The 14,258-nt window shown below is 45.7% G+C and overlaps 1 protein-coding gene across 2 annotated transcripts in view; it reads left to right on the top strand.

Annotated features, from left to right (window-relative positions):
* LOC146003746 (pyrokinin-1 receptor-like) overlaps nt 1-14,032 on the top strand; it is a 57,755-nt gene extending 43,723 nt beyond the window's left edge. The window contains exons 3-4 of one of the 2 annotated variants that reach the window (XM_083142148.1): nt 10,973-11,187; nt 13,556-14,032. In XM_083142148.1, coding sequence (XP_082998274.1) covers nt 10,973-11,187; nt 13,556-13,672 — 332 coding nt within the window. In that variant the 3' untranslated portion in view covers nt 13,673-14,032. The remainder of the gene's footprint in view (nt 1-10,972; nt 11,188-13,555) is intronic. The other variant, XM_083142149.1, reaches the window with a different exon arrangement.
* The last annotated feature ends 226 nt before the right edge of the window (nt 14,033-14,258 follow it).

The raw sequence follows: 14,258 nt of genomic DNA, 5'->3' as shown, positions 1-14,258 counted from the left end.
ATCGGGCCGTCACGTGTTAAGGTTCACACAGATGAATACTTTACCATCTCTCAGCTTCCGGGTTGCATCCTGGCGTCTTTATGGGCGATTGAAAACACATAGTATCCACGCGAAAGGTTTCCTTGGTCGCGACGATGGAGATGCAAAAAGGGTTCAAACACCTAGTTCCCCGGCTCCTCTTCCTCTCGGGATCGGTGGATCTCCGTGGTATGGCGCGGTTCGGACGTCGCATCTGAGCGGTCGTTGTAGGCGTCGTCGGCGTCGTCGGGGCGTCAACATCTCTCTCTACGTCTCTCTGTCGCGGCTGGTAGGCGTCGTCGGCGTCGTCGGGGCGTCAACATCTCTCTCTACGTCTCTTTGTCGCGGCTGGTAGGCGTCGTCGGCGTCGTCGGGGCGTCAACATCTCTCTCTACGTCTCTCTGTCGCGGCTGGTAGGCGTCGTCGGCGTGGCTCGTCGTCCCTCTCTCTTTCTCCGTGGCGGGTAGGCATCGTCGGCGTGGCTCATCTTTCTCTCTCACTCTCCGTGGCGGGTAGGCATCGTCGGCGTGGCTCATCTTTCTCTCTCACTCTCCGTGGCGGGTAGGCATCATCGGCGTAGTCTCGTCTTCCCTCTCTCTTTCTCCGTGGCGGGTAGGCATCGTCGGCGTGGCTCATCTTTCTCCTTCACTGTCCGTGGCGGGTAGGCATCGTCGGCGTGGCTCATCTTTCTCTCTCACTCTCCGTGGCGGGTAAGCATCATCGGCGTAGTCTCGTCTGACCTCGGGCGAATCGACGTAACGCCCTCATCTCCTTTCTTCCTCTAGCCCGCCATAGTTTCCGGTGTTCCTCGTTTCTCAAAAATTATAAATGGCGTAAGGTAATCACGGAACACGGTTTCGCTTCAACTTCCCCCAGCGGTTGACGTAGGCGCACTCGTGTAGACTTACTGCCTATCACACACACTGGTGTTCGCAAAACACAACAAAGTCCACTGTACACGAAAGGTAGCACGAAGGTGCTCTCGTTCCAAGAATCGCGGCAAAACTGTATACGGAGAGGTAGCACGGAGCTGCTATCGCTACAAGGATCGCGGTAAGACTGTGTAACGAAAAACCATGTCCTTCGTTTTATTTGGATTTTGAAAAAGGACGCTAGGCGCACGTTGGAATGACGCTTTCGGAGAGGTTATTCCACCACGCTCTATTGTCTCCAAACTAGGACGGACCGTGTCCGAAGTTTACTTGTGCGGATTAAGCTTCCGCCTGGCTGTCGCCCATAGCTCAATTGCAATCGCTGTCCACAAACTGATCAATTAGAACCGATTTGATCTGGCGTCCGTAATTGTCGCTTGATCGTGACGAAACTTCACACATCCGTCCTTGCACACATGCCGCTGCGCTGGTATAAGTTTCACATGAATCTGACCGTTGGAAACCGAGATATTTAAATGTTTGTCATTAGGGTCGAATTTCCTAAGCTTTAGACGCATAGCGTGACCCTTCAGGTGCTCACCCTTAACACACGCGAACGTCTCGTTCCTCCCGTCGGCTTGGCAAAAATCAAATATGTAATCTTACAAATTAAAACACTCAACACTTTGAATCAACACGTCTTTTTACCGCTACATACATGAATAATAATGATAATAATAATAATGACGGTAAATCTGACTGTCACAACCTCGCCCCTCTCCTTCTTCCAAGGATTTCGTAAGCGTGAAAAATTCGCTCTACACAGGGACAGAATTTTTTTTGTTACAAATCCTTGAACACTCTGTATATAATATTGACCAACAAATACATGAACACCCTGTATATAAATTGACAAACAAATACATTAACACCCTGTATATAAAAATTGACAAGCAAATACATGAACACCCTGTATATAAAAATTGACAAGCAAATACATGAACACCCTGTATATAAAAATTTACTCTCTGAACGGCACGGACACTGTGACCTTCCAGATACATAACATATATAATAACACCCTGAATATAAACATAACACGAAGAGTATGTACACAAAACAAGAACAAGATGTGAGCATTTACGTGTCAGCTTGCATTCCTACGTCACTCTTACTCTCGTACAGTGCTGTCCACTCTCTGCGCTTCTCATCGGAACAGTTCCACCTCTTGCAGTTCTCTATATGCTGGGGTGCTATGGTTTTCCCAGACGTGCAGTCCACTAACTCCAGAATATTGGCGGCGAGCTTGCTCTTGCAGAAGTACGGACCATCGTACATGAAAAAGAGCTTCTTGATTTTCCCTTCAATTTGAGAGCTAAGTCCGTGATTTTTTACGAATGCGAGGTCTCCAGTTCGAATCTCGGCGCCGTCTCTTGCCTGTCTTTCATTGGCCTTCCTCCTGGTTTCTCTCGTCCGTTCGACGGCCATCAGGATCTTTTGTTTGACAGTTGGATCGCGGTTGTCCTCCTTCAATCCAAAGTGACGAATTACGTCTCTCCGAGGTGTGCTGCCGAATTGTAGCTCTGCTGGTGTGAACCCAAGGGTGTCGGATTCTGTGTTGTCTAGGAGGAGTACAATCGAGGTGACGTGCTTGCTCCATTCCTGATGCTGTTTATGGCAAAATAATCTCAAGAGGCGGTTCATTTCACAGTGCATGCGTTCGACCTTGTTTGCCTGCGGCCTGTAGCTCGGGGTCCATATGGGCTTCACTGCGTATGCTTCCAAAGTGTCCCTCCAGAGGCTACTTGTGAACTGAGCTCCGCGGTCCGTGAGTATGGAGCGCGGAGTTCCGAGGTGTACAAAGTAATTTTCAGTAAGCTTACGGAGCAACACTCTCGTCGCGGTTGACCTGACTGGATACGCAACTAGGAAACGACTGCATCCATCCATAACTGTGAATAGGTACTTCGTGCCGTCCTTGCTTTTCGGGAGTGGTCCCACGCAGTCTGCGAACAACACTTCCCGCGGTTTCTCTGCCACAAACGAGGTTGGGTTTTTTGCTGCTCTGACGCGGTTAGGCTTAGTTTGCATACAGATGACGCAATCGCGCACCCATTTCTTAGCGTCTTTCCGCATCCCTTTCCAATAATAGGTACTCTCGAGGTATCTCCACATTTTCCTCCCTCCGAAGTGACCTGATTTGTCATGCGCTTCCTCCAAGATTTTCTTTCTCGCTTCAGCTGGCACATATACCCTCAGGCGCTCCGGGTTGTGGACATCCGTCTTGCACAGGATCCCGTTCGCGACGACAAAATGCTCTTTCACGCGTCGCTGGCGACGTGGATCTGCGGGTTGCTGGTCTTCCAGGATACTGAAGTACTGTGCGAGCTCGGCATCTTCGTGTTGCATTTCTATAAACCGCCCGCGGCTGAAGGTGGTCAGGTACAGGGAATCGAACTGCATCAAATTTACGTGCACTTTTGTTAATCCTTTCCCCCCAACGTATCTTGACAGGGCATCAGGCACAACATTCTCTCGCCCTTTCACATACTCCACCTCAAACGAGTAGCGCTGAAGGCGATTGCTCCACCTCGTTAGTCTCCCACTCCAGTTTTTTGCGCGGTGCAGCCATTGGAGATTCCGGTGGTCTGTTCTCACAATAAAGTGTCCTCCGGCCAGATAAACATGAAAGGTTTCGATGGCCCACACCACGGCCAGGCACTCGAGTTCTCCGACGGTGTAATTTCTCTCTGCCCCCCCCCCCCCCCAGGGAACGACTGGCGTACTGAATCACACGTTTCTCCCCCTCCTTTTCTTGATACAGTACTGCGCCCACGGCCGTGATTGAAGCGTCGCACTGGACATAAAAAACGTCAGAAAAATCAGCGTGGTAAAGGCGAAGCTGTTCACAGACGGCGTCCTTCAGTTTATCTAGGGCTCCTTGATGTTGATCTGTCCACTTCCACTTGTTTCAGCAGTTCAAATAGGGGTGACGCAAGTTCGCTGAAGTTCTGTATGAAGCGCCGGTGCCACGTAAATATCCCTAGAAGGCGCTGGACTCCTTTCCTTGATGTCGGGGGCTCGAGCTTCCTTATTGTTTCAAACTTCACTGGGTCCTGCCTTACGCCTTGAGCGTCGATGATGTGGCCCAAAAATTGCACTTCCGGTTGAAAGAAAGCCGATTTTTCGAGTTTAATCGTCATTCCCGCATCTCGTAATTTAGCGAGGATCAGGTTTAGATGTTCGAAATGTTCCTCTACGTTTCTCGAGAAGCACAAGATGTCATCTACATACCACAGACAGAAATCTTCCACTTCGTCTCCGAGCACTTCCGCCATGGCGTTCGTGAAAGCTTGCACGCCGTTAGAGATTCCGAACGGAACGACGGTAAACTCGTATAAGTTATCCTCGAATCCGAAGGCTGTATAAGGCATGCTCTGTTCGCACAAGGGTACCTGCCAGAATCCAGATAACATATCGATTTTTGAGAACACGTGCTTGCCATGGAACAGTTGTAGGGTGTCTTGTAGTTTTAAGGTTCTGACGCGTTCCAGCTTACACCTCGTATTTAGCGCGCGAAAATCTCCGCAAATTCTGAGGCTATTGTCAAATTTCTTCACCACGAGAAGAGGATTCAAATGTACTGAGCGTGATTTCCTTATTACGCCCCACTCCAGCATCTGCTGCAGCTGCCGACGCACTTCCGGTCGATGTGTAAACGCTATCGGGTAAGGCTTACTGACGACTGGACTTTCTCCCTCGACACGGATTTCATGCGTATACTTCCGGCACTTTCCTGGCCTTTCATCAAGAACGACGGCATTATCCCTCAAAAGATTGGCGAAAACTTGCTTTTGACTCGCCGAGAGATTCTCACATGAAGCAACTGCGGCGTGCAATCTTTCCTGTACTCCTTTGTCGCGGTCGCCCTCCGAACATAAAGCGACGACGGGCTGGAACTCGCCCTCTTCTCCCGCGCCTGACCTCCAGAATTCGACGTTAAACTCTTCGTCGCGATTATTCAAGGTTACAAAGTGTCGACCGATGTTGAGCACAGACGCATACCGGCTCAGGAAATCCATTCCTAGCAGCAGGTCCACGGACAATGACTGGACCACCAGAACCTCAACCTCAACGTGATGTTCATCCAGCGTTGCCTGCAGAATGGTGTGACCGAGGGGCCTCTCCCTCGCTTTGCCCGAGAAATCGATGAGTCTAAAGTCTCGTACGTGCCGAAGTTGTGGCCTGCGCACTCTCTTTGTCACGCGCCGCCAAGTTGCCTCCGAGCACAAGCTTGCCTCACTTCCCGTGTCTAGGAGCCCCATCACAATTTCATCGCCCACTCGCAGTTGTACATGTGGCGATTTCGAAGGCCAGCGGTCCTCGTGACTTTCCTCGGCTTCTTCGTCGGCGTGGATCTCCTCGTCCAGCCAAGCGGCACGAATCCTGATCGGCGTGGTCTTTGTTACATCCGGGTGGTTCGGCTCAAGCGAAGGTGGATCAGGTGTAGTCTGCCCCGCATCCGAGCCCTGACGCGAGACTTTTATTAGTTTCCCGGATGCTGGTATCCCGACGGTCCTGGCCTGGGCGAACCGCGTCTGGAATTCGGCCTGGTCTCTTCTCTCGCTGGGCTCCGTTGCGTCCTCGCTCCACGGCGTCCTGCATCTCCCCGATCTGACTCCGGGCTGACCGACCTGCTATCCGCGTGGCGCTGATAAAAGCCATCCCGGACTTGGCCGTTCTGAAAAAAGCCGTCGTTTCTCCTTGGCGACGCACGAGTCGGACCTCCACGCCGTCTCCTGCCTCTGAACGGGCGTCTTCGTTGCGGCGAAGGTGGATCTTGCAGCTGGCGGTTCCTTTCAGCCCCTGGAGCGTGCTGCTGTCCTCTCCATCCCTGCTGGACAAGATGAACGCGCGGGTGTTTATTCCGGTGCGACGAATCATCTTCCGGTCGGCGCCGCTTGCTAAACTTCTCACCCCTGGTTTTCTGCCTCTCCTCCTCGCACTGAAACAGGTTTTCCAGTGTGAGGGACATCGCGTCGGCGTCAAACACGCATGCTCCATTGAGGTGACGACGAATTTCGTGTGGAAAATGGTACACCAGAGCGGCTATTATCTCCGCCGTAGTCATTTGGGGTTGCAGAGACTTGAACTCATTGTACCGTTTCCAAAAGTACTGGGCATACGTGAGTCCTCCGCCCCTGTCGTATCGTTCGTTTCGCACCTGCATCAGCATCCTCTCGACCTGCAGGGGACGTTGAAAATAAGTGAGGAACGCTTCTTTGAACTCCTCATATGAATTGAAGTTCCCCTCGTTCCTGTCCATCCAGTTCTTGGCCCGGTCCTGCATTAAACCTTTCAGAATCAGAAGCCTATCCTCGTCTGTCAGACCTAACTCACGGGCGGTAGAATTAATCGCGACGATGGAGATGCAAAAAGGGTTCAAACACCTAGTTCCCCGGCTCTTCTTCCTCTCGGGATCGGTGGATCTCCGTGGTATGGCGCGGTTCGGACTTCGCATCTGAGCGGTCGTTGTAGGCGTCGTCGGCGTCGTCGGCGTCGTCGGGGCGTCAACATCTCTCTCTACGTCTCTCTGTCGCGGCTGGTAGGCGTCGTCGGCGTCGTTGGGGCGTCACCATCTCTCTCTACGTCTCTCTGTCGCGGCTGGTAGGCGTCGTCGGCGTGGCTCGTCGTCCCTCTCTCTTTCTCCGTGGCGGGTAGGCATCGTCGGCGTGGCTCATCTTTCTCTCTCACTCTCCGTGGCGGGTAGGCATCATCGGCGTAGTCTCGTCTTCCCTCTCTCTTTCTCCGTGGCGGGTAGGCATCGTCGGCGTGGCTCATCTTTCTCCTTCACTGTCCGTGGCGGGTAGGCATCGTCGGCGTGGCTCATCTTTCTCTCTCACTCTCCGTGGCGGGTAAGCATCATCGGCGTAGTCTCGTCTGACCTCGGGCGAATCGACGTAACGCCCTCATCTCCTTTCTTCCTCTAGCCCGCCATAGTTTCCGGTGTTCCTCGTTTCTCAAAAATTATAAATGGCGTAAGGTAATCACGGAACACGGTTTCGCTTCAACTTCCCCCAGCGGTTGACGTAGGCGCACTCGTGTAGACTTACTGCCTATCACACACACTGGTGTTCGCACAACACAACAAAGTCCACTGTACACGAAAGGTAGCACGAAGGTGCTCTCGTTCCAAGAATCGCGGCAAAACTGTATACGGAGAGGTAGCACGGAGCTGCTATCGCTACAAGGATCGCGGTAAGACTGTGTAACGAAAAACCATGTCCTTCGTTTTATTTGGATTTTGAAAAAGGACGCTAGGCGCACGTTGGAGTGACGCTTTCGGAGAGGTTATTCCACCACGCTCTATTGTCTCCAAACTAGGACGGACCGTGTCCGAAGTTTACTTGTGCGGATTAAGCTTCCGCCTGGCTGTCGCCCATAGCTCAATTGCAATCGCTGTCCACAAACTGATCAATTAGAACCGATTTGATCTGGCGTCCGTAATTGTCGCTTGATCGTGACGAAACTCCACACATCCGTCCTTGCACACATGCCGCTGCGCTGGTATAAGTTTCACATGAATCTGACCGTTGGAAACCGAGATATTTAAATGTTTGTCATTAGGGTCGAATTTCCTAAGCTTTAGACGCATAGCGTGACCCTTCAGGTGCTCACCCTTAACACACGCGAACGTCTCGTTCCTCCCGTCGGCTTGGCAAAAATCAAATATGTAATCTTACAAATTAAAACACTCAACACTTTGAATCAACACGTCTTTTTACCGCTACATACATGAATAATAATGATAATAATAATAATGACGGTAAATCTGACTGTCACAAGTTTTCGCCTCACACGATAGATTTTTGTTCCCATACGAGAGAAGTTGTAATGGCGGCCGCGTGAGATGTAAACAATGTATCACTTCACATTTTTAAAAGCCGATAACTATTCAACCGAGAGGAATAGCGTTTCGTATAAAACGTTATTAAGTATAAAACAATGGCACTGCTGAAATACATACTTTACAACGTTTACTGTACACGTATGGAAGAATATTTTAGTTGTTTCAAATGTAAACACCATGCACTCAGCATAGATGGTGTAACTCAACGGCGCCTTTCATGCTGCATACGTTATACATTGCTGCAGTAACACTCGGAAACCACAGACAAAAACGCTCCTTTGCACACTCACAGATTATCTTGACATGGCGAAACTTTGCTCTGATTGGCTGATTGGTGTTCTTCCAGTCGAGGAAAGCAAGTAGCAATTAGAACATGTCCTATTCCACCAAACCAGTCAAGCAGTCAGCCAGGCTGCCATGATTGCTACCTAGAAAGTTAGTTCAGCGCCAACTAGTGCATTCCTAGTTCAATCCAGTTCCGTGTGATAGGGGCTTTAGGCGGGAGTCAGAAGTTCGCGCTGTTGCTACGTCGGAGCACAACCCTGTGTGTTCAAAGGTTTAAGAGCAGTCCGACGTGTATAGATTTGGGACTCCATTTCTGGGACCTGTAACGAACTTTCAATTCACACGATCGCAAGCTCTGTATCGAATGGGACTCGAAAGTGCTCCGGAGAGAGGTCGGTCTGACGCTCGAACAAGACAACGCAGCCCGGTTGACGATGCCACACAGTGCGCGATAACCAGCAACATTTGTCCCGGTCTCGCATTGCTTTCCCTATATGTGGCACCAGCGCAATTCTGCCCAGCCGCCTATTTTCATGGCCGTGCAGTTAAGAGATTGGACTCAAAAGCTCCGTCTAGTGCGCTGCACCTTTTGACTCTGTCTGCGCTCACGCGTACGGTTGGTTAGAAAGTGCAACACCGAGCCGTCTACTTCGTCGATTTGGTGTCACGTGATGTATTTGGTGTCTTTACCGTTCTGGAGCGGTGTACGGTGTGGCGTATGGGTCATGTGGTCAGTGCTAACCAATGAAACGTACGTTGAAAGCAGTAGACAAGCATTTGTTGAATCTACATCGCTATCCTTACGTACTAGCAGTGATGTGCGTCTACGCGTAAACAACGATAGTCTAAATTCTACACGTAGACTATTTTATACACGTAGATGACGTAATCTATGTAAACAACATGGCGAAAGGTGATAACTTAGCAAAGGGTGCCGTGGAAGTAAAACAAAATTATACTGCGTATGTGGCCGCGGTGGCTCAGTCGGTAACGCGTCTGACTACCATGCTCAAGGTCCCGGGTTCGATCCCTGGCCGGTTCAAATCCGGGAATTTTTCTAACGGTGGAAGCGGCCCCGGCGCCTACCCAGCGTCGAATAACATGGGAACCTGGGGGAAACCCTGGGGGGTAAAGGCGGTCAGGGGCGTGATACTGATCACATCACCCCCACTCACGACCGGATCAAGAAAGTGTGGGGCGTTACCCCCACACCCCCTATACGCCTTCATGGCGTGGTGCTATGCACAGGGGAACACTTTACCTTTTTTACCTTTTACTGCGTATCAGTTGCTGATGTGTGAGGAGAACTTTTCATACTCTTTCTTCCAAATTCGAACAATTTCTCACCTAGGAAGAAACCTAATACAGGATATATTCTAGTGTTTTATGGGAAAAAGACCACTCTTGCCTCACGACTGCCATCTGTTGTTGTTTTTTGCATACTATTTATCTTCTTCCATAGTTGATAATAGAAGAGAGGAGAAATTTTGTTGTAAATAGGATTCTTTTCATTTCATTAGGAACTAATATAGTTAAAATGTCACTTTCCTTTCATGAAACCCTTGAAAATACACTTTAGATTTTCTACGTAGTTTATGTAAACTACAACCCAATGTAATCTACGCGTAGATTACGTCTAGACAACGCATGTAGACGTAAACTTATAGTCTACGGCACATCACTGCGTACTAGTACATACATGGTCTACTTGGTTCAGCACAAATTCCTTGCACCTGCGCTACACCTGCTGTCAAAAAGTGTAGAAAACTGGACGGCCTATTGTAACTAGCTTGTATTTTCAACTTTTGTTATTTGGCGTCACTTTCCTGCCTCTTTTAGCTAACCGCGATGATATGTATTGATGAGTGATTATATCGTATCAATCTCCTCTAAATAGAGAATCATATCAAGCCAGGATTCTGAACCTCAGTCATCGACCATTGCTATATCAGGCATTCAAAGAATGCCATGTCAGGTATTAACAAATCTTCCTGGTTTACTAGAGTTAAGGTGCTGAGCAACTGGCATTTGCAGGACAATGACCAGGGTTACAGGGAAGAGAACAAAACTGAGAGCAACGGGCGGTGTGGGGTCTCCAGGGAATTCTGTCCCTCGCTCTCTGATATCCTCGTTTTTTCAATTTTGTTCTTCCTAGCCAACATTTGAAAAACATTGAGTCACGAGTTCCCAAAAATTCACAAATCATGGTAACGGGCGGTGTGGGTTCTTTTGCCTGGAGTCGTCGATTGTCCACAATTGTGGAAAATGGCAATTTTCAATAGGCAAGCGGCTCTCCTAGCTAAATAAAATGCATCAGGCTAATATGACATTAATTGTAATGAAAAATTCAAATGTACAATGTGCTCTATTTTTTGTTATCAAAACAATGGACTAGTCTAACAAACTTTCTTTGAAGTGCTGAAAAGACAATATTTTTATTGTCCCTAAAGACAGAGTTATGTCGACTGAAACTGCGTTCAATATTGCGTGAAGCAATGAGGGTATATTTAAAATATGCAATGGACTTCCCCGCGAGAACTTGAACCGACATTCTCTATTGTTGACAAGAATGTTACAATAATATATGCATTGTCTATTGTCAAGATTCAAATGAACAGAATACAGATGAACGGGAAACCTTTGGTATTTAACACAACAAAGGAAAATGCTTGAAAAATATGGAAGTTATATGTAAAAATGGTACAATGTATAAAATATGTGCTAAAAGCTAATATATGTAAAATAAATCTTGAGCATACATACGTACCACAATTCGCAAAGCTAATACAAACTCTCATTGGTTTTAGGATCACATGAAGATATGTATTTACATATGAATCTGTTCCCTGATAATTAACGTTACATTGTTTTCCCTGTCTTTCTGCAGTCGCTATCATTGTGGCGTTCTTCACGTGTCTGGTACCGTTCCACACCTTCCGCCTGATGCGAGTTAGCATGATAAGGTACGGCGCCCACTCCACCACAGTTGCCCAGGCCTACTTCGTCATAAAATACACCTCGAGAATTTTCTACATCTCGTCTGGAGCCATAAATCCTATCCTGTACAACGTGATGTCCAAGAACTTCCGAGAGGCATTCAGGGTAAGCAATAACTGATTTCTGTTAGCAGTTGGTGGAGCGAATTTAAAAGACAGGTGGCGCCGGGATGCGCAGTGTGTACTGTATTTTAATTTTTAATTGTTCTACGTCGCTTAAAAATGACGAAACATTCATGCCTTATCTAATATTCAAATCTATAAACATGTACTGTCCTCTATACTGTCACAGGAAAATCTACAGGGTAGAGTTGGTTTCGTATCAATCCCTAAGAATGTTCAAAGGACTGTTTTTCAATCTGCCTGCTGTACTGGTATACTCTTAATGGATAAAGCTTCAAGCTCTCCTACAAGTTTTTCCATTTCGCCTATTTGTAGCTCTCATTGTCCATTTTAAAATTTAATGCCTTTTATTCCAATTTACAAGAAAATAAAAATGTGTATATGTTAATCAAGAACTATCCATAATAACTAAATACATGTTAAAATATTCAATAAGTAAATAATTATGCAAGAGCGCCATCTGTCTTTGTAATTCTTACCAGATTGACAGTAAAATATTTTAATAAATTATTTAATATTTATGATTTTAAAAAAAGCTTAAGCGTTTCTGTTCAATTGAAACAAGTCAGTTTTTCTGTGTAATTGAAACTTAAGCATTAAAAAAGCATGTGTATATTTAAAGTATATGTATGATAAGAAAAGATACATATCTGAACATTCTTGAATTATCAGATTATGACAGTACATATTTGTTTTTACCGGGTAAATGAAACTTTATTCTTTTCGTGCTTTTAAATATGTTCCAATTACTTTGGTTGAAATACCATGATTTATGAAATTTTGGGAACTCGTAACTCAAGGTTTTTCAAAGGTTGGCTAGGAAGAACAAAATTGAACAGAGAGAGAGGGACAGAATCCCTGGAGATCTTAACCCTACCTTACCCGAGGAGTGGGGGGGGGGTACCACCACCTCTATTTTTTCGATTTTCAAACTGTGAAAATGTTTATATAAAATTGAAAATAAATTACATTGTTCCCTAGGTTGTTCTCAAAATTCTGTATTAGTTGTGTTCATAAAATCATAAGTGTAATGTAAATAGGAGCCAAAATGCTTGTTATTCGAGATACTCATGCCCGTGAGAGTGTACACTTGGTTGTAAATGATGGTATTTTTTGTAATTCTTATAATTAATAAACAATTGCACCTCTACATACAAAGAAGCATTAATAAGAAATTATGATTTTGTGAGTTGTAGCGAATGGTAAAATAAAGGTTTGCGACACTCATGCAATAATTGGTTCTTATTTTTTATTAATGATGGTAATTTTTGTAATTATTATAATTAATAAATAACTAAACTTATATGAACAAAAAAGCAAGCAGCATTCAATACCAAAATGTTTTCTTGAATTTTAGTGATTAAAAAATTGTTGGCTTGTGAGCCACGCCCCCTTGGGTAAGTAAGTTTCTCGTGCGGCACACGTAAGCTAGGGTTAAATATGCCATTCGAGTTGACCTTGGACAATAATAATCAATTTTGTTCTCATTATACACTCAGACATCTAAATGTATCATATGGATTGATGCACCAGAATGCATGGATTGATGCAGTAAAGTGTGTTTCATGGCTTCTTCAAAGAATCAGATTCACATTTGATGCATTTGGGTGCATTTTTGTATGTCGTGAAAGAAACACCAAAGTGCATCATTTGATTCAAGTGAGGATTTCTTTCAGTCGAGATGCACTTGAATGCATCAGTTGATGTTCCGATGCACCTTCATGCGTTTTGATGCACCAGAATGCATTTTTTTATGATGCACTTAAACGTTTCGTCTGAGCTACATAAACTGAAGTCTAAAATTGGTAAAGTGCCACAATAATTCAAACACCGTTTTCCACGTTAAACTGTGAAATGTTCCATGCTTAAACGTGAAAAGTGGCTGGTAGCCCTCTAAGTAGTTCAAAGGGCGTGTAAAGAGGTCACTAGTGTGAACGTTCGTACGGGTTGATGTGCTGAACGATGCGATTTCCCAACACTTTCGCTTTTGGCACTTACAACGTGTACCAATTTTAGTCCTCAGCTCTTTAGCTCAGACCAAACGTTTAAGTGCATCATCCAAAAAGATGCAGGAAGGTGCATCAAGGAACATCAACTGATGCATTCAAGTGCATCTCGACTGAAAGTAATCCTCACTTGAATCAAATGATGCACTTTGGTGTTTCTTTCACGACATACAAAAATGCACCCAAATGCGTCAAATGTGAATCTGATTCTTTGAAGAAGCCATGAAACACACTTTAGTGCATCAATCCATGCATTCTGGTTCATCAATCGATATGATGCATTTCGTTTTGTGTGTGTATACTTATGATTGTAGATTTTAAAACTACTTCTTTTCTCTATTTTAGCAAACGCTATCGCTCCGATTTATACATCGCTTATGGAAACCAGAACTCTCCACGTCCGTGGCTGGGTACGAAGTTCGCAAAGATCGCACCATGGAAACTGGTTCGTCTCAAGTCTAACGAACGATTAACTATAAACCCTGGGTTTGGATTGGAACCAAGGCTTTCAGGAACATAGTAGTTATGTTTGTTAAGCCATAGTTATGTATGTACCTGTTGAAAGTAATTTCAATGTTGTGATAAGTGTAATGATATTTGTAGATAGGCTATGTGTAATAGCTGTGATGTGAACATGTCTGTAATTTATTTCTTGACAAAGCCATTGGTGTTTCTGATACTTACACCACAGAAAAAACGTATCATTATACGTTCATCTGTGATTATACTATTGTACTTTTTTAGTTCTTTGTATATTAATTTGCAATATGCTTGTTTCACGCTGGTAAACACTGTTTTAGTAACTCTGTAATAAATAGATCTAGTATATTGCATATAATATACCATTACATAAAGAGCAAGCAGTTTATGTGTGCTGGTGTGTGTGTGTGTGTGTGCGCATGGTGCAGATATTAAAATGATGTAGTCAAAATCAGGTCCACGAACCTATAAATTCTAATGGGTTTCGTAACAGGACCGGAACAATTTAAATTCGGTCCAATTTGCGTATTGTTTCATTTCAATATCGAACTTAAACCTTACTTAAAAT

The sequence above is a fragment of the Lepisma saccharinum genome, chromosome 20 (genome assembly GCF_977018435.1).
Source record: "Lepisma saccharinum chromosome 20, izLepSacc3.1, whole genome shotgun sequence".
NCBI lineage: Eukaryota > Metazoa > Arthropoda > Insecta > Zygentoma > Lepismatidae > Lepisma > Lepisma saccharinum.
Note: the sequence above shows the minus strand (reverse complement) of the source record. Positions and strands in the feature narration are given on the sequence as shown.